This window comes from Mycteria americana, chromosome 5 (assembly GCF_035582795.1).
Source record: "Mycteria americana isolate JAX WOST 10 ecotype Jacksonville Zoo and Gardens chromosome 5, USCA_MyAme_1.0, whole genome shotgun sequence".
In the NCBI taxonomy this organism is placed as follows: domain Eukaryota; kingdom Metazoa; phylum Chordata; class Aves; order Ciconiiformes; family Ciconiidae; genus Mycteria; species Mycteria americana.
The window spans coordinates 9,285,232-9,311,785 of NC_134369.1; the positions used below are offsets into that span (position 1 = coordinate 9,285,232).

At 38.5% G+C, this 26,554-nt stretch overlaps 1 protein-coding gene across 1 annotated transcript in view; it reads right to left on the reverse strand.

Moving 5' to 3' along the window:
- Positions 1-26,554, reverse strand: part of CCDC73 (coiled-coil domain containing 73) — a 68,942-nt gene that overhangs the window by 21,187 nt on the left and 21,201 nt on the right. Inside the window, exons 7-11 of the mRNA XM_075501440.1 lie at positions 14,265-14,400; positions 11,293-11,372; positions 5,577-5,705; positions 5,160-5,219; positions 2,523-2,627 (exon numbers count right to left, since the gene is read on the reverse strand). Coding sequence (XP_075357555.1) covers positions 2,523-2,627; positions 5,160-5,219; positions 5,577-5,705; positions 11,293-11,372; positions 14,265-14,400 — 510 coding nt within the window. The remainder of the gene's footprint in view (positions 1-2,522; positions 2,628-5,159; positions 5,220-5,576; positions 5,706-11,292; positions 11,373-14,264; positions 14,401-26,554) is intronic.

Here is a 26,554-nt window from a genome sequence, read left to right on the forward strand (position 1 = left end):
GAATGCACAGAATGCTCTCACAAAACTAAACTGAAGATCACCTAAGATTTGATCTAAGTGCCACAGTGAAGACTAAGAAGGAATATTTACATCAAACTAAGTATTGAGGAGTCCTTGTATAGTCAACAGAGCTTTCAAAGGCTGAATCACAGAATCACAGAATCATATAGGTTGGAAAAGACCTTTAAGATCATCGAGTCCAACCATAAACCTAACAATGCCAAAACCACCACTACACCATGTCTCTAAGCACCTCATCCAAACGTCCTTTAAATACCTCCAGGGATGGCGACTCAACCACTTCCCTGGGCAGCCTGTTCCAATGCTTGATAACCCTCTCGGTGAAGAAAAATTTCCTAATATCCAGTCTAAACCTCCCCTGGCGCAACTTGAGGCCATTTCCTCTTGTCCTATCACTTGTTACCTGGGAGAAGAGACCGACCCCTACCTCTCTACAACCTCCTTTCAGGTAGCTGAAGAGAGCGATAAGGTCTCCCCTCAGCCTCCTTTTCTCCAGGCTAAACAGTCCCAGCTCCCTCAGCCGCTCCTCATCAGACTTGTGCTCCAGACCCTTCACCAGCTTCATTGCCCTTCTCTGGACACGCTCCAGTACCTCAATATCCCTCTTGTAGTGAGGGGCCCAAAACTGAACACAGTATTCGAGGTGCAGCCTCACCAGTGCTGAGTACAGGGGCATGATCACTTCCCTAGTCCTGCTGGCCACGCTATTTTTGATACAAGCCAGGATGCCATTGGCTTTCTTGGCCGCCTGGGCACACTGCTGGCTCATATTCAGCCGGCTGTCAACAAACACCCCCAGGTCCTTCTCTGCTGGGCAGCTTTCCAGCCACTCTTCCCCAAGCCTGTAGCGTTGCATGGGGTTGCTGTGGCCCAAGTGCAGGACCTTGCACTTGGCCTTGTTAAACCTCATACAGTTGACCTCGGCCCATCCATCCAGCCTGTCCAGGTCCCTCTGCAGAGCCTGCCTACCCTCCAGCAGATCAACACTCCCACACAACTTGGTGTCGTCTGCAAACTTACTGAGAGTACACTCGATCCCTTCGTCCAGATCATTGATAAAGATGTTAAACAGAACTGGCCCCAACACCGAGCCCTGGGGAACACCGCTTGTGACCGGCCGCCAACCGGAGTAAACTCCATTCACCACCACTCTTTGGGCCCGGCTGTCCAGCCAGTTCTTTACCCAGCGAAGAGAGAGAATCAAGAGCCTATCAGTAGTTATCCATGTCTTGTAACACCAATTTTGTCTAAAGTACTTATGCCTGCAAGAAATTACCTTTGAAGACTACACTGAAGCTTTGATGACTAGAAATAGTTTGTCCTGTAGTTAGAAAAATAGAAAACATTAATATCTTCCCAATGTCTAATATAAACAGGACCGAAGTCAAAGCAGGCTCTCTAATCAGAATTAGTATAATTGCAATCAGAAATCAATTGTTGGCCTGTACAGGCTGCAAAACAGAGACTTGTACTCAATTCATAGGTTAACAACAAGAAAACAAGCTATATTTTTCTTACACTTGTAGACATTTATGTGGAGTCTTCAAAGGTAAGATTCACAGATACCATTCACATTTTTAGCTGGAGCTTTAAGGCATACTATAAACTTTATCTGAGATGGGAAACAATAGCTCAGAAATACTGAGCTATTGTTTCAGAAAAAAAGCACTTTTAGAATACACCTGCTATTCAGTAATCCTGACACAAAGATCTTAAAGGGCCCCCTGTATTATGAAAGTAATCATCAGTAAGGTTACATACACCAATTAAATTATCTTGAGCTTCTAGTTTAATTTACAAAGTAATTTCAATCATCTTAAAAAATTAAATGCACATTACCTTCTTACTTTAACAAAACCCAGTATTGTGTGAATAGCAAGTAATCCAGCTGTTTCACTGGACCCAACATATAAATAACAGAGGTTACAGAAAATCATGCTACTTTAGGCAATTCTACAGCCAAGGGACTGTTAAATTAATCTTTGTGAAAAGTTTCAAACTTGCTAAGAAAAACACAAACCTTTTCCCATTAAACTGTGCTTTGTCATTTAAATTTTTTTTTAAAAGAGCCAATAATGGCTAAAGATATGCTCTTTCTTAGGCCCTCTGCTCTAATAAAACTGGGGACAAGCTCTGGCTATGAGGATCTGAAATTTGGAGTATTTTCCAGACAAGAAGTTTATACCTACATGAAAATTATAAGAAAGAAAAGTCATAAAATCATTTGATTTCAAAATACTTGAAAGCAACCCCCAGTACGTTCTGGTTTTACCCTCCAGAAATGGCTGATAAGAATGGTAACCATGATTTACTTTAGGGGGAGAACTAAAAGAGGGAAACCATAGACTGCACTTCAAGGTTCATGCTGACAGTTAAGGAGCTGAGGGAGCAATGGAAGTGAGGTCAAAAGTTCTGAAAAGCATACAGATGTCTTTAACAGCCCTGGACTTAAAAAATACATAACAGATAGTAGCAGCTTGTCTAATCAAGAAAAATCTGACCTGATATTCTTCTTTCAGTGCATTTAATTCACTTTCCATTCTAACATTCGTTTGGGTTATTCGCTGAAGCAGCTCCTGCACACATTGTAGAGAGCTGAGAATTTCCTTATTAATACAAACAAATTAGGATATATTGAATTAAGATTTTGTTTCTGAAGTTTAAACATTAGATAATTTGTCTTTTAGATTAACTTTTTTTTTTTATTCTGCCAGTATTTACAAAATCATGTATATAAAAATGTACTCCAGCATCAACATTGAGGAAGGGCTTGTAGGAAGAAATCAGAACTCCAGGTTTTTCTGGCCTTTTGCCTTGGAGAAAATAACATTACTATAACTTATTATAACTTGTTCTTTTTCAGAGAATTTTCTTATAATTAAAATGAACAATACATTGATACTTTAAACATACTTCAGCGCAAATCTGAATAAAATACAACAAATCCAACCCCACTGTGAGTTCAATTAATCTAACAGAATAATTTTATGGTACCATATTACAGTTCTGGAAAATAGGGAAAATCCCAGAGAAATTATATGACAGGCAAGTAATCACTTCCATTAATGGATCACCCTCGTTTGACATTATTCTGTGTCTCCTGAATTAAATCCTAAAGATGTGAACTGCCACGCATTAGCTTTGCATCATACAGTGCAAGTACACCAGATTTTGCTGTCACTATCTGAGTTTTTGTGGTACCTTCATCAAGACTATATCGTTACTTCAAGAAGAGCAAGTTCTAAAAAAAGAGCCACCCAAAATGAGTTGATTAAGGTGGTATAGATTTACAAACCCATGGGTGCTGCCATGAAGTTTGTTGCAGTTGGCTGAAAACGTGGATGGAATGGAGACAGAGTAATTTTATATTAAACACTACAAAACACATTTCCAAAGATTCAAAGACAGAGGGAATGATCTAGCCAAGCCAATGTCTACTCCCTAAAGACCAGAACAGCAGTTACTAAAAGACCACCTGCATAGGAAAAAAACCTGAGTTACATGCAGAAGACAGTCTTAAATCTGCTCAGTTGCTTCAAAATATATTGAGAGGGAAGCGTATTATTAAAACAAAATACTTTCATATACTTGCAAAGAGCTTTCAAATTTAGCTATTTTTGGTTCTATTATATACACAGATACAGCTATCTACTAAAAATAAAATCATTATTTTGGGTGTACTCTCATTCCTTTTCATCCATATATACTCTTATACAGAGATAAATAATATTTTTGCACTGAAGCTTAATTTACCTTTAGTTCAATTTTACATCTAGAAAACTGAACAACAGAGATGTGGAATGTCTTGCCCAGTGTCATCTGACAGGTTGGTAGCAGAGTTAGCCACGTCTTTTAAATCTAGTACAGTGTTCACTCAACTAGACAAGATTGCTTCTCTGCATACAGTTCAGTATAAATCAGCTATAATTTAGATAGTATATTCAGCCTCAGTCCAAGAACCACTGAAGCCAACATCTTCAGTTAATCCAGATGGTGAATTTGTAGTGCTCTATAATACAGAAATCCAGGTCTGCTAAGCCAAGTTCTTGGAGAAAACATGAAGTTCACCTCTATATTAGAGCCCTCCCCAGATTTATACCAAAACCCTCCATATGTTAAAACCAACCAACCAACCCCTAGCAATTCACAGAGAACAAAATAGAGAAACAAAACAGAGTCCTTCTCTTAGATAATACATATCAAATACGCATATGAATTATGCTACAAGCATCTCCATATGCTTTTAGTGCATTCAGGGCTCTGAGAGTAACAAGGCCTGAGTATGTCTCTCATTTTCTCATTTTTTCCCTATGTTTATTGGCAAGTATTTTTAAAAAGCAAATTCAAAATGCAAACAGGTTTTATGGATTGCAAGAGTACTGCTGGATTAGCCTTCAGTGAGTGCTCAGTGGGTACACAAGCAAGCTACTGCTTTTGTCCCACCCTGAGAACAAGAGTGATACACTTCTCTGACACGTTTGGCTGAATGAACTGCAGAATGAAAATTCTGCAACTGTTTAAGAAAAAAACCAACCACCCTTTTTATGCTTAATATTCTGCAAAGCAGTGTATTATGCTGTTATTACAGGGAACACAATTTTTTTTGCTATGTTTGATACTTGACTCCATGTACCTTGGTTTGAATATCAGGATTTTCTCTGGAATATACCTGAGTTTGCGACAGAAGACAGTCTTAACGCTTTTCACCTATGTATAGGTGTAGCTTAATATTCTAAATGTGTATGTGGTTTCAATACCAGCACTATTATAATAACCTGTTGGCAACCAGAAAGCAGAACAGCAAGCATGTTATGCAAACCTTATTGCTTATTTGTACTGAACCGATATGTCAACAACTATTTCACAGGTATACCAAATTTCTCCCATCTGAATTCAAAGACAAAAGTTAAGACTTGGAATAAAGTGTCAAACAATGTACTTTGTTCTGCTAATACACCTTCTAAAAACTGAGGAGTAAGATCCCGTTTATGTTAGTCTTAAAATATTTCTGAAGAGTAAACCAGTTAATTTAATTACTTTTAATAGCTTAGTATAATAATTCAAGAAACTTAAATATAAAATATAGCACATATATTCTTAAGTGATTTTTAAATAGCAAAGTTGTATTAACAACTCACCAGCTTTTCTTCTTTAATGTGAGTGTTTTCTTCTTGAACTTTTTTACTAACTGCTGTCTCCTTAAAAAAAGGGCATGAAGAACAGTAAAAGGCATTTAAAATTACTGTCTGTTTTCTTTAGTAATATTGTATTAACATGATATTGTGAATCATCATGAGGCTATTTAAAGAAACTGAATTATTTTGAAATGTCTTCTTATCCATATGGTTTTTTACTATAAAATTATACTTATATTCATAGTATATTTACTTCCCTAGAAAAGGTCGTTCTGGAAATACTTTTGTTATATTGTATATGCAGTTAGTAGAAAGAAATCACTACTCTTTATACATCAGAGAGATCATTGCCATGATGTTTGCTGAACGAAGAACAGAAAATATTCACCAAAAATTTAATTTGTTTAAATTCCAAAATACCATTCTGATTTTTTGTTGCAGTTCTTGAAACTGTTTTTCCTTTGCTGCAAGATTGATGTTTTCTTCTCCCACCCTGTACTGAGATGTGACCTTGGACCTTATCAAGTCTGCAGTTACTTTCTTCAGTTCCTTAACACAGGAAACACGTATAAATAGTTCATCCAGTATAGGCATTGCAATTCAAAACAAAGACAAATCTTTTAAACTATCCTGAGTCATGCCCTACTTTTATATAATGTATGGAAACAACAGAATAAATTAGAGGAACTGAAATTCATAATACTGACTTGCTAAACTTTAAACTTGTCACATGTGCCTAAAAGTTTCTTTTCAGAGATAAAATGTTACTGTGCTAATTTTACTCTGTTTGAAGTATTTATGATACTTAAGCATTTTGTTGTTTTCTCTTCCAAGAAGTATATTAGAAGAGGACACTGAGTTGGTATTGGTAAAACCTCCTACACTGAGATATACAATAGGAATAAAGTACTTATTATAACTACTGTGTATGTTCCTGGGAATCAGGATGAAAAAAAGGAAGAACAGTGACTATCTGGTAAAAACAGGAACTGGCTATAAATTTGGAGGATCTTTGCTTTTCCTGAAACATTAATTACTTAATCTCAGGAGAATGCTAAATTAATTTTATTTTAGAGGCTTCTACAACATGATTTTCCATCTAAAATATGCCTTTGATTTTATAGTCTTTATAATCTTTTAAGTATCCTGCTTTTTTTTTTGGTATCTGTTTTCTAACCAGTTTATTCCAAGCTCCTAGTGCAGCAAATAAACAGCAAATGCTTTGATCTCATTAAATTACAACTTATAGTTCCTGGAGTCATAAATATTGTGCCCTGTTCTCCCCCACCCCTCCCATTCTGGTACAAGGTAGTCTGTTTAATATCGCTCTCTCCTTGAGCGCTCTGACGTTTACTCAGACAAATAGCAGAGGTTATGAATGCTGTTCACAGATAGTATCAAGAATTCTTCATGATGCCATAGTGGTGAACCAAGCATTCAGAATGGTAATAGTTTTATCTAACAACTAAGTTTGGTCTGTTTAACTTTTCTTCACAAAACTGGAATTCCATCTTATCACAGACCAATGGTTTAACTGTTCTGGACAAAATCATATAACAGTACAAAAGAAAAAAGGGAAGATTACGTTGTAGCTGAAATTCACAAATACAAAGTTTCACGGAAAATACAAGTATAGGTACTACTTTTAAATAAATCATTTTTTGCTAGAGGCTTTATTTCTCATGTATTTTAGCCATAAATAAATCTAAAATGATCTAGTAAGTACTAAGTGTAATTGCAAAGTCAATTATAGAACCCAAAGATAGCAATGCTTTAGAATTGTGATATTCTGTAACCTAGTAAGGCTTTTTCCATCTTTTGCAATAACGACATATATTAGTTGTACTATTTTTACTAGAAGGCTCTGTAATGAAACATGCAAGGCGAGTCCCTGCATTTAAGTGGCAGAAGATGCAAGCAGTTTTAACTTTGTAAAAGTGAAGAGGCACAATGTTCCAGTCTTTACAGAGAACTAGGTTAACGGTATACAGAACACAGCTAACAGGTTTTGTGCTACACAAGCAGGTGCAAAAGCCTGCTATGGATGTGATAGTATATCTTTTCCAAAACTCAGAGTTTATTGTGTGCAGAAAAATCTTACTACTTATTTTGTCACTGGGAAAGAACAAGTTGTACTAAGTAAATCATATCCTCGAGTTAGAAAAGATGACTGGATTTTCTAGCAGGTGGATGTGCATAATTCATCTGGTACCAAACCCAGATCTGCTAATCTAGCAAAGCTGTAGGCAGGAAAAAAAAAAACAACAAACAAACCACCACAAAAAACCCAACCACCAAAACCCAACACAAACCCAAAAATAACCAACATAAACCAAATCACCAAAAATAATGGGAAAGTTTTCCATGGTGAGTGAAAGCACAAGCTGTGTAGCTGTGAAAATAATATAAAATAATTTTACACATACTCTGAAATTAAAAAAATTTCACCTACAGAGTTTTTGCTTCTTTTTCTAGTAGCTTTCTGTCATGAATAAGATCACTAGTAGTATTCCGAACCCTATAAATTAAATTGAATCTGGAAAATAATTTTATCAGTTTTGGGGGAATGCTAAGAAAGAATGATAAGGCTTTAAACCCATTCCTTTGAATGGGTGTTGCTAGCAGCCAATGCTTAGGGACATGGTTTCAGAAACACTTCAAGCCAGTGTAACTCAAGAGTGTCACAAAAGAAACAGTCCTGCTCCTTAAATATAGTTTCCTTTTGCTAGTTGATCTAAGCTAAAACTTACTCCCTTTTTTTGGTAAAATGTAGTTTTGATCAATACAAAGTTTTCATTCTACTTTCCCTCAAGGCCACACAAATACATGTGCCAGCATGAAGCGGTGGTATGGGACTAGAAAAGCAGCCAGCACAGGCAGATGTAAGCACTTCCCAAGACAGTGCTGATACCTTATGCAAACTTTAAGTGTATCCAAAATTACAACTGTATCTTTTTGCTCTCTTCCTAAATTGGTGCAACTTTCTTGTAATCTTTCCGGCCTTGAGCAGCATAGCTGTTTTTTAAAGGTTTGTTTCTTTCTGCTGCTTTTCTTGGTCAGATTTCAATGCAAGCATTTTCATAGTTTCACTAGTTTACTTTTATCCATAAATGTTGAATAGCGTTCACTAACTTCACATTCCCATTAAGAACAAATGTGTGAGATCATCCTGGTCTGAGTCAAAGTAATGGCTGTGATAAGAGCTGACAGCCAAATTAAGATTTTAGGACTAAGGATAGTCATTCCCACTCCAGCAATGAGGCTATAGAGGAAAGAAGTTTGAACCCACAAGTTGTCAGAGCTGTTAAGAGGTCAGTTAAGTCTCCAAGGCAGATAAAACCAGCTTTATAAGTTGTCCCAACTTGTGCTGCAGATATGACTTCTTTCAGCTATGTAGCAAGTGAAAACAGCCTGGTAATCCCTCTTCCAAACTCTTCTAAATATCGAAGTTTTCTCATTGCTTTTTACCTCTTGTGTGTCCCTTCAGCTCTACAGGAGATACATTCCCCAACAAGGGAAAACACCTGACTGCTTTAAGATCACTTTTGCAATGGTTAGGCTAAGTACAAGGTAACCACAATGAAATGCAACTAGCTCAGGGCACTTCTTACTGGGTCCAAGCACTTCTTTTCTCTTCTCTTACAGAGTGACTCAAAAGATGATCCCACAGCCCTTCACAAACAGAACAAGTGCCATTACAGATGTAGTTCAGATATGCACTCTCTCACTACATAACTTTCCAGAAATGTTTTATAAACAAACTGTTGAAATAGGGAATATTGAAAAATGGGCTGTATTTTTTTTTTTTACTATATTGTTAATTTTTAACTGTTTTCACAGAAATTCTGCATTTTGAGGAAAAAGGCATGTCTTTCTATTATATACAACTTCTTTTAATAAAACTGTGTTTACAAATAAAAAACCCCCCACTTTTTAGCAGAATAAGGCATTGCCACAGCAAAGTGCTACAGCACTACGTGAATATCAAAAGGCTAAGAAATTAAATTCCAGTTCAGTTTTCCATCGACATTCAGAATGGGATGGTCAAATAGTAAACACCCAATAAGAAATTCAGAAAGAACCAGGATAAAGGCATTTCCTGGTGAACTGAGAAAGCCAGATTAAGTTTCAGTTGGCCCCTTCTTCTGCTTATCTAACAGTATTTTATTTAAAATTCATGACCTTAAGAATCAAGACTACAGCCGAAAAAAAATGGATCAAGCAATATGTTTGATTACTGGAGTACATAAATCACTATCAGTTTATCTCGCACACCTCTCTTACTCAGAAATTTCACTATGTAAGATTTTCTTAAACATTTTTCTTTTCTTACCTCTCAAATTACTTACCCTCAGAGAATTCTAAGTGATGAATTATTCTTGGTTTCTTAACAAAAAGCAACAAATCTAATTTACTGTGATGCTTAAAAGTTTCTAGAACTCCTGAATTTTGATATTTACAATATATTACAATAAAGATACGCTGCATTTTAGATTAATGTCCCTCTTTTCTGTCACATAAAAATTACAATTCCTTTAAAAAAGGAATTGTACAGTTCAAGTGTACCCAATGCACACAAGACAAAGTTGTCCTTAGACCTTCATGGCTATGACGATATTAGCATCCTAACAAATACGGCTTTTCTATAGAGGAAAGTTATCACCACTGACAACTTCCAATATTTTTCTGTTGCTCTTCCACCCACCAAATATTTCAGATAAATATATATAGGTTTTATATATAATATATAAATATATATAACCAATAATTTGAATTATGTAGCTAAATAAACATTTCTAAATGCCATAAAACCTAATTGTGATTTTGAAATGGGAATTTTTACAGTGTTCTGCTTTACTGTTATTGTGCTTCTCAGTCTGTTTTTATGATGGCAGGAGTTCTGAAATCTTTGAGATCAAACAGTCACTTCAAAACTTGAGAAGGTAAGAATGAAACGAATGAAAAAATCTTAAACTGTCTCTATTTCAAGATAAAATTGAATTTTAAGTCAGGCTTCTAGAGGCATCACACTCCAAAGAACCTTAACAATAAGAGGCTGAGTGCTCTTAAGAACAAAAAACAACACTCGATTCATGAAGAGTTTTCAAGTATTTCTGTACCTTCAAATCTCCTTTTTCAAGCAAACAAAGGTCATGTTAGGTAAGCATCCAATTTTTGATCAGTTTAACCCAAATATAAAATGGTCACAGTCCCTTCTCCTCATTTACAAATTATCTTCCCCTTTTTGTTTTGCAGGAAATTCACAAACTTTGCAAAGATTCCACGGTAGTCCAAAGCATTCGTCTGGAAGCTGGGGATTAACATTAGGCCACAAACAAACATGCATTTGTTACCTACCTAAAATCCTCAGAGAATCAAAGGGAGAAAAAAAAATGGAATAGAAAGATAAGGACCTAGGAAAAAGATGTGGTGTGGAAAGATACTGAGTTACCAGGACAATTTTGATTTCAGAGGGTCCCTTTGCTCTTCTCCTGTCAGCACTTAAGAAACAGCTCAAAGGGAAAAGAGAACTTTATTCTTCCCACTACTACATATGTTCAAGAGTGCAAGTCAGAAACATACCTGGCCAATAGTAGTTTCTGAATAGATGAGGGCAGAAAAGAGCTTAATGGCCAGACAACTTCTTTGTCCATAGTACCACTATTATCTAATGTCTCAGTTGCCCTGTCACAAAACTCTCCCATTTCTGGTGGAGATTCAGTTACGCTTTTTATCCTACGTTCAAGCTACCAGCTTGCTTCTGTGGCAACTACTCTTCATGTCCTCTCTTTCTTTGACTAAACTGAAAACACTACTGCTACCTTTCCACATCCGATGGGAGAAGCAATGACAACACAGCACAGGAAGAAGAGAGGTTGCCAATAATTAACAAGAAACAAGTAGGATGCCGTAGGGGTAAATAAAAATTCCCAAGTTACAGAAACTAGTCAGAGCTGCTCAAAGTTTAATTGGCATTCATCTGAAGTATCTGTGCATAACAAGGGAGCATAAGACTAATTCAGCCATTAGTCAGAATGAAGAACAGTTCTTGCTCTGTCAAAAATAAACACAACAGTAGCTTGTAGAAGTCCCAAAGAATCCCACTTATACATTCAGAGATGCATACTATACTTACTTCCTTCAGATTACTTATTTTGGTCTCTTGTCTTTTATTCACTGATGTTAGTTTCTTATTGAGCTCTATTGCTTCCTGTACTTTAAACAAAAGTTAAGCATATTAATATACACTTTCATATTTGAATATTTGATTTATAACTGCAATGTATGTGTATATAATTTATAAAATAATTAAACATCTTCGTGGAAAGGAGACTAAGACTGAAAATATGACTCAACTACTTTTTCTGTATAGTGTGATACTATGCTGGAGGATTACATCAGGTGGTACCAGTTGTTCTGTACCTCAAAAAATGAGTTAAGACTTTTCTGTATGTTGGTTTGTTTTGTGGTGTTTTGTTGTTTTTTTTTTTTTTTTTTAAATTGTAATTTAATTTTTAGTGTCATTTGGTGTCACTTTATTAGGATGACTTCTCCATTAACTCTTAATCTTAGTTTTGTTTTTTAGCTAAGGCTTTACTTGTAATTTTCTGATGAGTTTAATTATTTTTAGAGGAACATAGAACATAATGAACCACAGAACATTCAAATAATTGAGTGAACAGATGTACAGACTTATATACATACAGGACATGGAAGACAGCAAACCGCAGAGGATAATGGAGAGGAAAACGTTAAGAACAAGCTCTGTCCCTTTTGAAAGGGAAGGGAATTTTCTTTTAGACTTTATACAGGCCAAGATATCACTAGGAAATTGCTTGAAGTTTCACAATGAGAAGCTGAAGATATTCACTGGTCCCTGTACTTTTTCAGTCACCTCTATTCATCTTAGTATTTTGATCCTCTGAGGTCTCTCTTCAGCCTTTTCTATTTCCTGATTCCTCTTCATTCACTCCTAATCTTTTTTCTTTATTTTCTCAAAAAGCTTCTGGCACAACACTTGACTACAAGAACTCTGGACACTCCATCACACCCAGAAAGTTCTCTCCTTTTCTGTTGAAGATGGTAAGCATCATGGGAAGTGATGGGAAACAGCCTTACAATACAATAAGCAATTTTGCAGTTTTATACGAGAATATGTGCTTAACAAATGAAAATACTGAAGAATGTAACAAATATCTTCTGATACAACTTAGAAAAAAAGCACAAAAACAAGCAGGCAAAAATTGGTAAAACTCTCTCCTATCTTTCAACAAGAGTCATGTGTTCACTCTCTAGCTTTAAAATACTAATAGTGGGGCATTGGTTATGCAATAAAGTTTTAGATTTATTATAAATTGTGGTATTTCCCCTATACAGCACTATAACACATCAATTTTCACTTTCTTGTTTCCCTACGTACTGCTTTAATACAGCACATAAAGAACAACGGTTTATAAATTAAAACAATTTGCATAAAAAAAGGCTTGTATACTTTCTGCTTGACTTTGCCACTGACTGCAGTTTCTTCCTCAGAATTTACAAGTTACCTACATGCCTATTGCATGTCTTAGATACTGCAATACAAATTGAATTCTCTCTGCAGTAAAAGACACACTGGAGTTAAACTGGTGAACAGATTGGCTTCTTGAACAGAAGCAGTTAGTAATATATTTAATCTTATCTACAGGTTCATTTTGCAATTACTGATAAATATAAGTAGAAATATGGCAAAAAGCATTTATATATGGTTCAAATAGTGTAAATATTGAGAATAAATATTATTTTTCCATGAAATTGCAAAAAGACTTTTCTATACCTGACATAACAGAAAAGTCCTGTGCAATGTAAATAAAGGGAAAACACAGCAATGTTTTCTCTTAACTTGTTTTTAATATTAAATATTAACCTATTAAATTTGAATACAAAAAGTAACTTGGAGGTACTGAAATATCACAAATACACATAGAACATCTTACCAATTTATTCAAACTAGATCTGAAAAATTCTTTGGTTTCAGGCAGGGGAAAAAAAAACCTTAAAAGCTTCTGTATTTGAAAAGTTTTTTTGTGTTTTGGGGTTTTTTTTTGTTTGCTTGGGGTTTTTTTTGTTTGTTGTGAGTTATAGAAATACTTCTCCCTTTCCTTAAAAAATAATACTTATTTTTATTTACATCCTGTGTATATGTTTACATGGATGAAAACTGCAGGCAAACAAAACATTACACAAGTCCATATTCTACACATACACTGTGATGTTTGCATAGAAATGTGTCAATTTTTTACAAGAAACAACGATTTCTCAAATTAATAGGTACAAACTTCATTTAAATGAGGTATTTTTATTACTTGAGGTTATCAGCTTTATTATTTTATACATAACAATTATATATTTATATAAAATAAAAGTATATGGAACAATAATTTTGTTATGTTTCAACACATGAACAGGGGTAAGGTACAGATTTATAAAGCTTGAATAGCCATATAGTCAGAATCTATGTAACAATGATAACTGCATGAAATTATTCATACCACCCTATTTATTTACTGAACTGGTTTTAAGATTTTATATTTCTGTACAACAAAAGAATTTTTGTTATTTCATTAATGTTTTCTGTCCATTTCCCAACATTAAACCTACTTTAAGAAGCATTCATTTTCCCCTATTTGCTAATTCCTTTACTTTCACCCCCTCATTTGAGCTGGTACAACTGTTTATGTTGATTATGCTGAATGGCAACAGGAAGCTGATCCAAATTAAGTGTAATTTTTAATTTTTTTTTTCCTGGAAGGGGTGGGTCTGCTGCTGGATTGTTTTGAACACAAATCAGTTCCTCAGTGTAATTTACCCTGTGGTCACACGCACAACTGTAGTAGTGTATCAGCAGAAAGCAGAAGAGGTACAGGGCCTGTGCTGCTTAACCTGGCACCATCACAGAAAGAAACACTGAGGAAGCTACTGAGATACAGTAGTTGTCATTTGCTATATTTGATGCTTGGCACATAGTAGCTGCTATTTTTCTGAATTGTCAGATGTCTCCAACTCAGTATTGTCAAAACACAGAAAAAAAAAAAACAAAACGCTGGAGGACATTTAAGACATACATACCACTGTGCTCTAGTTTTCCATGAACACCTTTTACGATTCCAAACTGACATGCAATAGTAGCATAACACCTCTCAACTTCATTCAGTTTCTTATGATGTTCCTCTTTCGCTGTTAAGTGCATCTGTAATTTTTGATCCTGTTAGAAACATAAATGAAGCACCTACTTAATGATAGTAACTAGCATGTATAAATCAACTCTCCAAATGCTTTTTATCATAATAGCTTAAATGCAGAATCATTCCCAGAATATCTCAGTTGTGTATTTCGTATTATCGTGGTTTAAACCAGCCAGCAACTAAGCACCACACAGCCGCTCACTCACTCCCCCCACCAGCAGGATGGGAGGAAGAGAATTGGAAGGGTAAAAGTGAGAAAACTCGTGGGTTGAGATAAGAACAGTTTAATAATTGCAATTAAATAATATTAATTAAAAATAATAATAAAAAAAATGTAATGAAAAGGAAAATATCAAAGAGAGAGAAATAAAACCCAGGACAGACAAGTGATGCAAATGAAAACAATTGCCCACCCCCAACTGACCGATGCCCAGCCAGTCCCCGAGCAGCGGCCCCCTGGCCAACCTTCCCCCTAGTTTACTGCTGAGCATGACGTCATATGGTGTGGAATAGCCCTTTGGTCAGCTGGGGTCAGCTGTTCTGGCTGTGTCTCCTCCCAGCTTCTTGTGCACCCCCAGCCTACTTGCTGGTGGGGGTGAGAAGCAGAAAAGGCCTTGACTCTGTGTAAGCACTGCTCAGCAGTAATGAAAACACCCCTGTGTTATCAACACTGTTTCCAGCACAAATCCAAAACATAGCCCCATACTAGCTACTATGGAGAAAATTAACTCTATCCCAGCCAAAACCAGCACAGACTCCACCCCTTATTCCATACCACGTACATCATGCTCAGGTCTCACACTATCCAATACATTCTCGTTACCCACCACCACCCTTCCCATTCTTTGATACAACACACAGATATCATTCCCTTAGTCTATGGACCACCCCTGTGAAATGTCTGTAAAATGTCCATAAGTGTCCACAAAATGTCCACTGAGTTCATGTAGTCCATGACTTTGGTCTCCGTCATGCTGGTCACTCAGGACAGGACAGGTAGTGTGTTGCGTGGAGTTACTGGGCACCGAAGCCAGCTCAGGTTGGGTCACTGCTGCACTTGCACTGCTTCTTGTAAGGCTTCTCCTCCATTGGTTCGGATGGTTCCTGCTATAGTAATTCTATAATTAAAACATGCAACTCAAATGCCGGGTTACAACAATTTAAAGGTATTTCCATTACAATCTCCACCCCTGGCCCCTTTGGGCCAGGTTCTAGGGTTTAACATTGCAATGAACTCCTCCCCTTGCTCCTAGCCTGGCTAGCAACAAGGGGCTCCTGCTATAGTAATTCCCATAACATGCAACTCAAATCATGGATTATTTTCACCCAGGATTAAATCACCTTGAAGTACACACTGGACTCCCCCATCCTTCTGCATTACCCACCAAGTGCACCCAGGTCCTTGAGCAAAAACAATCCCATGAATAGATTTACCCTTTCCTAAGGAAGGAATAACCCAGACTGTTTTTCCCAAGAAGTTCCATGTGTGTACTACAGGGATCTTATATCCTTCCACGGTGCGCAGGGGTTTTGATTTGGCAGGGCCAGGTTGACTGGCAGATCCCCTAGTGTTAACTAGCCAATTGGCTTCTGCTAAATGTGTATCCCAGTGTTTGAATGTCCCACCACCCATTGCTCTCAGTGCAGTTTTTAACAGTCCATTGTATCATTCAATTTTCCTGGAGGCTGGTGCATGATAGGGGATGTGATACACCCAGTCAATGCCATGCTCCTTGGCCCAGGTGTTTATGAGGTTGTTTCAGAAGTGAGTCCCGTTGTCTGATTTATTTCTTTCTAGGGTGCCGTGTTGCCACAAAACTTGATTTTCAAAGCCCAAGGTAGTATTCCGGCCAGTGGCATGGGTCAACAGGGTATGTTTCCAACCATCCAGTAGTCACTTCCACCACTGTAAGCACACGCTGCTTGCCATTGCGGGTTCGTGGTAGCGTGACATAATCAATCTGCCAGGCTTCCCCATATTGATATTTCAGCCATCATCCTCTATATCAAAAAGGTTTTAGCTGCTTAGCTTGTTTCATTATGGTGCATGGTTGACATTCAGGGATGATTATTGATGTCATTGCACAGGTTAAGTCCATCCCTTGATCATGAGCCCATTTGTATGTTGCATCCCTTCCTAAATGACCTGATGTGTCATGGGCCCATCAAGCTATAAATAGCTCACCCTTATGCTCCCAATCCAGATCCACCTGAGCCACTTCAATTCTAGCAGCCTGGTCCACTTGCTCATTGTTTCAATGTTCTTCAGTGGCCCAACTCTTGGGTTCATGAGCATCTTTTTACATCATTTTACAACCAGGTTTTCTACCCAAGCAGCAATATCTTGCCATAATTCAGCAGCCCAGATGGGTTTACCTCTGCACTGCCAGCTGCTCTGCTTCCATTGCTGTAGCCACCCCCACAGGGCATTTGCCACCATCCATGAGTCAGTATAGAGATAGAGCACTACCCATTTTTCTCATTCAGCAATATCTAAAGCCAGCTGGATGGCTTTCACCTCTGCAAACTGACTCAATTCACCTTGTCCTTCAGCAGTTTCTGCGACTTGTTGTGTAGGACTTCACTCAGCAGCTTTCCACCTTTGATGTTTTCCCACAATACAACAGGATCCATCTGCAAACAGGACGTGTTGCTTTTCATTTTGAGGTAATTTATTATACAGAGGGGTCTTTTCAGCATGAGTCACCTCCTCTGGTGACACTCCGAAGTTTCAGCCCTCTGGCCAGTCCATGATCACTTCCAGCATTACCAGGCAGTCGGGGTTTCCCATTCAAGCCCGATGCGTTATCAGTGCAACCCACTTACTCCATGTAGCATCAGCTGCATGATGAGTAGAGGGGACCCTTCCTTTGAACATCCAGCTGAGCACAGGCAATTGAGGTGCCAAAAGGAGCTGTGCTTCAGTACCAACTACTTCTGAAGCAGCTCAAATTCCTCCATATGCTGCTAATATTTATTTTTCAGTTGGAGTGTAATGGGCTTCAGATCCCCTATATCCCTGGCTCCAAAACCCTGGAGGTCAACCTCAAGTCTCTCCAGGTACTTTCTGCTAGAAGCTCCAGGTGGGGCGGTTATCCCTGAGGTGTAAAGCATGTTTTTCACATCTTGTCCTGTCCAGACTTGGCCCAAGGGCTACTGCACAAACTATCTCCCATCTAATTTGTTCAACGGCTTGCTGCTGCTCAGGGCCCCATTCAAAGTCATTCTTCTTCTGGGTCACTTGATAGAGAGGGCTTATGATCAGACTGTAATTTGGAATATGCATTCTCCAAAAACCCACAACGCCTAAGAAAGCTTGTGTTTCTTTTTTGCTAGTTGGTGGAGACGTGGCTGTTATTTTGGTGATCACATCCATTGGGATCTGACGACGTCCATCTTGCCATTTTATTCCTAAAAACTGGATCTCCTGTGCAGGTCCCTTGACCTTACTTTGTTTTATGGCAAAACCAGCTTTCAGGAAGATCTGGACTATTTTCTTCCCTTTCTCAAAAACTGCTTCTGCTGTATTGCCCCACACGATGATGTCATCAATGTTTTGCAGATGTTCTGGAGCTTCGCCCTGTTCCAGTGCAGTCTGTTATCAATCCATGACAAATGGTAGAAACGTGGAAACAAATGTGGAAACACATGACTCTGTTTCCACCCCTGGGGCAGTTGATTCCAGGTGTACTGGATACCCCTGCATGTGAAAGCAAACTGCAGCCTGCACTCTGCTGCCAGAGGGATCAAGAAAAACGCGTTGGCAATATCAGTTGTTGCATACCATTTGGTGGCCTTTGACTCCAGTTCATACTGGAGTTCTAGCATGTCTGGCACGGCAGCACTCAGCAGCAGTGTGACTTCTTTCAGGCCTCAATAGTCCACTGTTAGCCTCCAGTCTCCATTAGATTTTTGCATTGGCCATATGGGACTATTAAAGGGTGAACGTGTCTTACTGATCACTCCTTGACTCTCCAGTTGCCGGATCAACTTATGGATGGGAACCAGGGAGTCTCGACTGGTGCGATATTGTCACCGGTGCACTGTCATAGTAGTAATTGGCACCTACTGTTCTTTAACCCACAGCAACCCCACCACAGACTGGTCCTCTGAGAGATGAGGCAAGCTAGACAGCTGTTTAATCTTCTCCATACTCAAGGCAGCTATACCAAAAGCCCCCTGGTACCCTTTTGGGTCTTTGAAGTACCCTCTCCTGAGGTAGTCTAAGCCAAGGATACATGGAGCCTCTGGACCAGTCAGAATAGGATGCTTTTGCCACTCATTCCCAGCTAGGCTTACCTCAGCCTCCAGTACAGACAGTTCTTGGGATCCTCCCGTCACTCCAGAAACACAGATGGATTCTGCCCCTTTGTAATCTGATGGTATTAGAGTACACTGTGCACTGGTGTCCACTAGAGCTTTATACTCCCGTGGGGCTGATATACCAGGCCATCAAATCCACACAGTCCAGTAAACCCTGTTGTCCCTTTCCTCCACCTGGCCGAAGACAGGGCCTCTCTATTCCTGGTCAGAGTCTTCATTACTTGGTTTTTGTAACTGCAAAACAGAAGTCACTTCATCACGGTCAAAAGTATGATCAACAAAATCTACTCTGCCCAACAGACACTGGAGCAGTAATTTTCCTGGATGGATGCTTTTTGGTTGTTGTTTTTCCTTGCAGTTCCTGTGCCTGAGCTTCTAGTCTCCAGGTAGGTTCACCATCCCACTTCCTCATGTCCTCCCCCTGGTCGTGCAGAAGAACCACAGGGTTGCACATGGTGTGTGCCACCTGTACCCTTTCCCTTGAACAGAAAAAGGCTGACTCTTAATAGCTGAGGCCTTGGAGTGTGTGAGGAAGATCTATGCTTCTCAGCTTGCTCAGACATTTTTTTGGGTGAGTCTATCCACAGCAGAGACACAGGCCCAAACGGAAGAAGCGAGATTATCTTCGTATTCTGAGTGTTGTCTGGCCAGTTCATCTATAATTGGTGCCTCTATGTCTGCCCAGCTCATTATTGCCAGGGTGTGAATGTATGACATTGGTGCATTTCGTACAAACTTTCACCACATGCACCGTGTGCACTGGATTTCACCCAGGTCTTTGGATGCCTGGTTGTTATCCACGTTGTTATAGATCACCTCCAACGTGGCTAATTCCCTCAGATACTGGATACCTCCCTCAATGTTAGTCCATTTCCTTCAGGAATTTGCAAGTTCTTCCTTGAGGGGATACCTGTCCTTCACACTTGACAGGAGTCACTGCCAAAGACTGAGGACTCCTGCCATTTTTCCAATCCCTTTGACAATGGCCTTATCCTTAGCACAGGATCCTAGCTGCTGGACTTCCTTATCCTCTAATTCCTGACTACTGGCCCCAATATCCCAGCATCAGAGTAACCAGCTGAATTTGCTCACCTGGTTGACGGCTAAAATGTTTTCGCATATCTCACATCTCACTTAGTGATAGGGATCGGGTGGTTTCTGTCCCATTTACGATTTCAGTCTCTTCCTCCTCCTGTTCTTGTGACTGCTCTGCTGCAGAATAGGCTGCCTCTTCTGATTCCTTCTCCTGCTCCCTCTTAGGAGAAGCTTCCTCATCCCTTACTAAATGAGTTGACTTCTGCTTCCATTGTTTCTTTTTAGTCATAGGGGCGACTGACACAGTGTCTGGTTTAGCCATAGTGTCTGTTGGTTTGTTTTCTCTCTCTTCTCCCTGAGGGTGCTGCATAATATTGAGCAGTGTTTCGTAGATGCTGGCCAGGGCCCAGCACAGTGCAGGAAGTTGTGCCTCTTTGGAATAGCCACAGCATTTTTTTTTTTCCCAAACGTTCTATCACTTCATCAGGATCCTGTAGTTGTTCAGGAGTGAAGTTCCAGAGCACTGGAGGTGAGAAGTTCTCTAGATACCTGCCCCTATTCTCCCACATGCTGTGCCACCCATAACCATACTTTCATGGAGCCTGGGTCATATTCCTAAATTGCTTGTTAACCTTAGACAAAACTGAAGCAATATTCCTAAGAAATACCAATAGAAGTATTTTAACTACCCAAGGATGTTCAAGATACTGAGAAGTTACTGTAAGAAGGGAGAAAACATCACAGAAGAAGGTAGCGAAGGTGCCATTCTGTATTTCCACCACAAAAAACCTCTCAGAGGAAGAAGTATAGTTGTTAATTGTCTCCATGAGATGGTACCCAAAATACAGTGACAGCTTCAGTACAGAGCCCAAATACCAGATTAAGCTCAAGGTCAGTGTTTTAATAACAAATCTCCCAGGCAAAACATCACTAATCACTACAGAGCACAGCAAACTGCAAAAGGCAACACCAATCTTTACCATATACAGCAAAAAAAAAAAAGAGCTTGGCGCAGGTCAGATAAATTAATATGGAGAACAGATGAATCAATATTGTGACCCGCAACTGTTAACAGATATAAAACCCTTCTGATACGCTCTGGTCAATCTATTATTATCTCAAACCCTTCAAGCCCCACATCAGGTGTTGAAGAGGACTGTTGTGGTTTAACCCCAGCCAGCAACTAAGCACCACACAGCCGCTCACTCACTCCCCCCACCAGCAGGATGGGAGGAAGAGAATTGGAATGGTAAAAGTGAGAAAACTTGTGGGTTGAGATAAGAACAGTTTAATAATTGAAATTAAATAAAATAATAAATAATAATAAATATTAATAATAATTGTAATGAAAAGGAAAATATCAAAGAGAGAGAAATAAAACCCAGGACAGACAAGTGATGCAAATGAAAACAATTGCCCACCACCAACCGACCGATGCCCAGCCAGTCCCCGAGCAGCGGCCCCCTGGCCAACCTTCCCCCCAGTTTACTGCTGAGCATGACGTCATATGGTGTGGAATAGCCCTTTGGTCAGCTGGGGTCAGCTGTTCTGGCTGTGTCCCCTCCCAGCTTCTTGCGCACCCCCAGCCTACTCGCTGGTGGGGTGGGGTGAGAAGCAGAAAAGGCCTTGACTCTGTGGGAGCACTGCTCAGCAATAACAAAAACACCCCTGTGTTATCAACACTGTTTCCAGCACAAATCCCAAACATAGCCCCATACTAGCTACTATGAAGAAAATTAAGTCTACTCCAGCCAAAACCAGCACACATATCGAATGATCAGTTCCCATTTCCAGATAGCACCTCATTCCAAAGACCTTCACCTGTGTGTTAGATTATCAAAAAAGCACTTTCCCATATTTTCATATGCTGCCCCTTATATTTAGGAGAACTTTCATGTTAACGTCTGCAGAACTGTATTAACTGTTTTCAAATCCTGATTCCAAGTTTTTCTTTGTTATAAGTCTTAAACATGTTATTTAATCTGTCATTGTATTGTGAACACAGCCCAATATGCTAATGCTGCCTGTGGTTTATACTTGTCCTCATGCAGTACCACTCAGTACAGCATTGCATTGTCTCATTCCTTTGATGTACGATGTTCATGCAGATTAATGCAGTACCCACCCCACATCAGCTATTCAGTACCTGCACATGTCTTTTGCTGCAGATTCAAAACAATACAGTGGCTTCAGCAGCTATATGTTTGTACCTCATTGCCCCAGCTGCTTATTTGTCCCTACTGTAGTATTAAACCAAGTATACCATGCTCTCAGGTCGCAGCAACACAACAAAATATGGGGCCTGTTCAAAAATTCCAGACAGCTTAAATCACAATCCCCACAACCAGCTGTCCCAGCACCTTCACAGAGGAGCACAGGGCAGAAATGAGTAAGTGGCTGGAGACAGGTAAGAGTAGGAGCTCCTTAAACTTCGGCAACAGTGCTAGTGTTTTCATTATGTATTTTCATACATCATGAAAATAAGGCCTATAGACATTTATTCTTTCCTGTTACGTAACAAAAGCAATCTATTATGCAAACAGTGTTTAGGCTTCTTTGTAAAGCCACTAGTAAAAGTACTGTCTTCCTTTTATGGTCTTAAACACTTTCCAGCATAACATGGTTTTAATGAACAAGGAAAACTTTTTAAGCTATATTGCAATACAAACTCAAACAAAAATATTGATTTTTTTCAATACAGCGTTGTTCAAAGTACAGGGCCACTATGATAATCAAGGGATTTGAGCACCCGCCATGTGAGGAGAGGCTGAGGGAGCTGGCACTGTTCAGCCTGGAGAAGAGGTGACTCAGGGTGATCTTATCAATGCGTATAAATACTGGGTGGAGAAGAGGAAATAAAGAAGATGCAGCCAGACTCCTCTTAGTGGTGCCCACTGACACAAAGTGAGATACAGGAAATGTCACTTAAACTTGAGGGGAAAAAAAGTTACTGTATGGGTGGTCAAACATTGGAACAGGTTGCACAGACAGGCTATGGAGTCTCCATCTGTGGAGATACTAAAAACCCGACTGGACATGGCCCTGTGTAACCATCTCTAACTGACCCTGCTTTCAGCAGGGCATGGTTAGACTAAGCCATCTCCAGAGATGCCAGACAGCCCCATCTGTTCCAGTTTTTGGATTGTTAAAAATGACACAGTGCAAGAAAAATTAGGAGAGGATTTGTGTATTTGACACACCAAAACAAAAGAATTTCAACATACTTGCTAAAAAACAGAAGTGTATCAACTACTTCTGAAGAGTAGTGGTGACTTTGATTTGGATTAGGGAAACTAATGTAGATTAATACCCCATGCTTCCCAGAAAAATGTAAGTAATCTTGTAATGAATAATTATGAATGCCTCAGTATCAATTAGCAGTTGTAATATCTTGAAGTATGATTAATTCACTTCTACTTTAAGATTATGTATCTGTAGGGTTTTTTTCTAACTACTTTTGTAAGCATCTAACACTATATTTTTACTTCTACTAACATCTTGGCCTAAGTAATTTCTTATCACAATGAATCCCACACAGTAATTAGGTAAAAAGTATTTAAGTTTCATGAATTTTACCAATCTCTCTTGTTTTGTGAGGGCGTGATTGGAAATACATATTCACAGGAAACTATATTCAGTGATACATGCCACTGATTTTTTAAAAAATTATTTGTTATCCTTTCTTTCACATAGACTAAGTTTTTTTGTGTTCCTCTTTACACTGTATTTTTGTTAATAGCTTTGTAGGTACTATTTGGTCAATTTTTAAAGTACTTTTCTCTGAAGAGAGTGGGTTAAATTAATTCCTCAGAAAAGATATCCATTTATTTAGACATCTAATCTATTTCTAATCTACAGTAGAGCAACACAGCAATTAAAATGAATTGGGCCAAATTCATTCCTGTGTGTAAATTCAAGTTACACAAGGATGAATCTGGCCCAGTCTGTTTGGCTTCCGTAAGGCTCCATTTCCATACAGTAGCAAATGCAATACATGTCCAAGCATCAGAGGATAATAAAAGCTGATAGTAATCAAAAGAAATGACCAACATAAGGCTAGCAAAACAGGATATACAATACAAATTTCTCATGTTTTATAAGGTATGAAATTAAACACACTACAGTAAATGGAAAGCCATAATGGAAGCACTGGTAAAGAAACACCACCACTTACAGAATCACTGCAAGGAATGTAGGTTGTGAATGTTCCTATAGTTTCTCTTTTTCCTAGTCATAAGTAAACTGTTGAAGAACTGTGCTTAGCTGATGCTAGAATGTGGATTTTATAACAAAAAAAGGAAAAATTATATTTGTTTTTCCTGATAGTCATTCAGATGTATTTATTCTAAGAGATCGATGAACAGGGAGGCATTGCTAATTTAAGACTGAACAGCTTGTAGCAAGATCTGAGGTGTTTTGAGCTTTCTTTTATATGGATTTTTCTTAGTGTTCTCCCAATTTCTTTCTTAAGTCAGCAAGACAGTGTTAGTCCCTCCTCCTTGCTAGAAAAGTAGAAATATGCTTTGTTTTTCCCCAGGGCTCCTTCCAGCGAGAAAAGGAATTGGCCTGCTATAGCCTCAAAAGTTTTATTAAGAACTTACCACCTGCCTAAATATGATTTTTGATGGCAAGCTGATCTCCAGGCTTAGTGCACAGTAAAATAAAAGCAGACTGGTTTGCCTTCTGACATCCTTCCCTGAGTATGTGATTCTTCTGCTCACAGTAAAAAGGTCTCAAAACATTCTTCCATAGAAGACAATCAAGAAACACCAGCAGACACTGCAGGATAGGGAGGGTATGACCCTGGAGTTGGAGTAAGACCCACAGAATCTTGGTTCTCCTTCCTAATGTCTGATACTGCAAGAACAGGAATTATTGCCCTGCCCTCCACCAGTAATAAAGATAAGCCGGGATGGGGAGTGGAACTGATTGTGGCCATATGGTTTGTTGAGGCACAATGATTTCTTGGTGGAACTAGACCAGAGAAATAGTTCAGGGTCAGGTAGGTGACTGGAGGAAGACAGAGGGAATTGCTTATATCTCAAAGATATTCTGGAAATTGAGTCACTAGTCAGAGTTACTCAGTGAAGCAGAAGGTGGTAACTGGGAGGTGAAAGTGTCAGAGAAACAAAAGAGATGCAATGGCATGGAGACCTAAGGCAAGATCATGTGAAAATTATGCAGAGAGTTACCAATTGTAAGTCTTCAAAATAGGAATTTTTTTCCACAATAGTTCCTTTAGTTCCCACCATTTTTCTACTTAAAAATAATTATTGTTAATTTATACTGTATCGCTGCCTTCTCATTGTATTTTTTAAACAACATAGTATAAATATAGCAAATTCCTAAAAAATGTGGAAAGGAAATAAAAATAACATTCCTTTCTTAGATTATTAAGAACAAACCAACTTTTTAAATTACATTTATTTAACATTTTACAGGAATTCATTTTTCATTCATTTGGCAACTACATCTGTATTAGAAAACTAAATGGTGGCAGGGAAGCTCTCAGGAAACGCCTATACTGTTGTTAAAATATCCCTGACACCTTTTGGCCTATGCAGGTAGCACTCATGTCAGCAGTTCCTGGGCACAGTTCAGGAGACTGTCTGTGGGGAACAATGTGGGTTATTTGGATGCAGCTTCCCTTGTTTGAAGAGCAGTAGAGTTTAATGAATCTAGACTATTTCATATCACTTGAGTGCAGCTTCACTAAACAGTCTCACAAACACTTAGTTTACCAATATAAACACAGTTGGCAAGTGAAACTAGACTAATTACCAGTCATTCACAGAGGTAGTCACCCCATCTACTTTACTCATTAATACTGATGCACTGAATCACTACCTTGTAGACAGTGATGTCTCCCCATTGACTACACAGAGATCTCGCACTCCAGATTTGCTCTTCTGAACTGCACACATGATTTGGTCTCTAAACCAGCCAGCATTAGACTTAATCTCATTCTTCTTTTTTTATATTTTAGCACCATAATATATATTTAAGATCTAGGTACTGCAGAAGACAAATAACTCTAAATGCTCACTCTCTCAGACATGTCCATGATTAGCCAATGCAAGTTAACAAGGGAACACATGAACAGATGAAAAATTTAGTTTAGGGTTTTTTTTTTTTCCTACTCTATATCAGCTTTTATTCTACATTCAGAGAGTTCTAACATTCTATATTGTATCACCTGCCAGGAAATTAATGAAGGAGGAAACCAAGACCTGAGCAAGGCCATTTTCCTCCAGTTATTTCTTTATTTCAGCAGCAAGAAAAAGAATACAATACAGAACCCACACTCAAGCTTGTTCTATCAGACAACTAGCTTTGTAGTAATCATCCTGTAGCCTCCTGATTGCATGAGTGCTACTATCCATATGCAGTGAGGTGCCAAGTGGCTACACTGCACACAATAATCAACACTTATTGTGGAAACAAAGGAAAGATGGAAGAAAAATTAATCCTTTATTTCTTTGTCTCTATACAGTCTCTCAATATGAAACAAAAACTTCCACTATTTCAAAATTCTAGGAGATATCATAAGAATTATATAATTGCTACAATTTGCACATAAACTTAACTGGATAGCATGCTAAAATATGCTGTATATGCAATATATTAACATTGCATATGCTAGACTAAAAGAACAGAATTAAAGGAACAAAACCAGAATAAAATGCTGCATCAAAAAGACATGCTCAATCCCCAGCACAGACAAAAGCTACTTTACTGACTGGCAGGGTTTCTAAGGTGCCAGATATAAACTAAACAGCACATCTGCTTACTTTTAAAATACTAGCCAGGGCATGA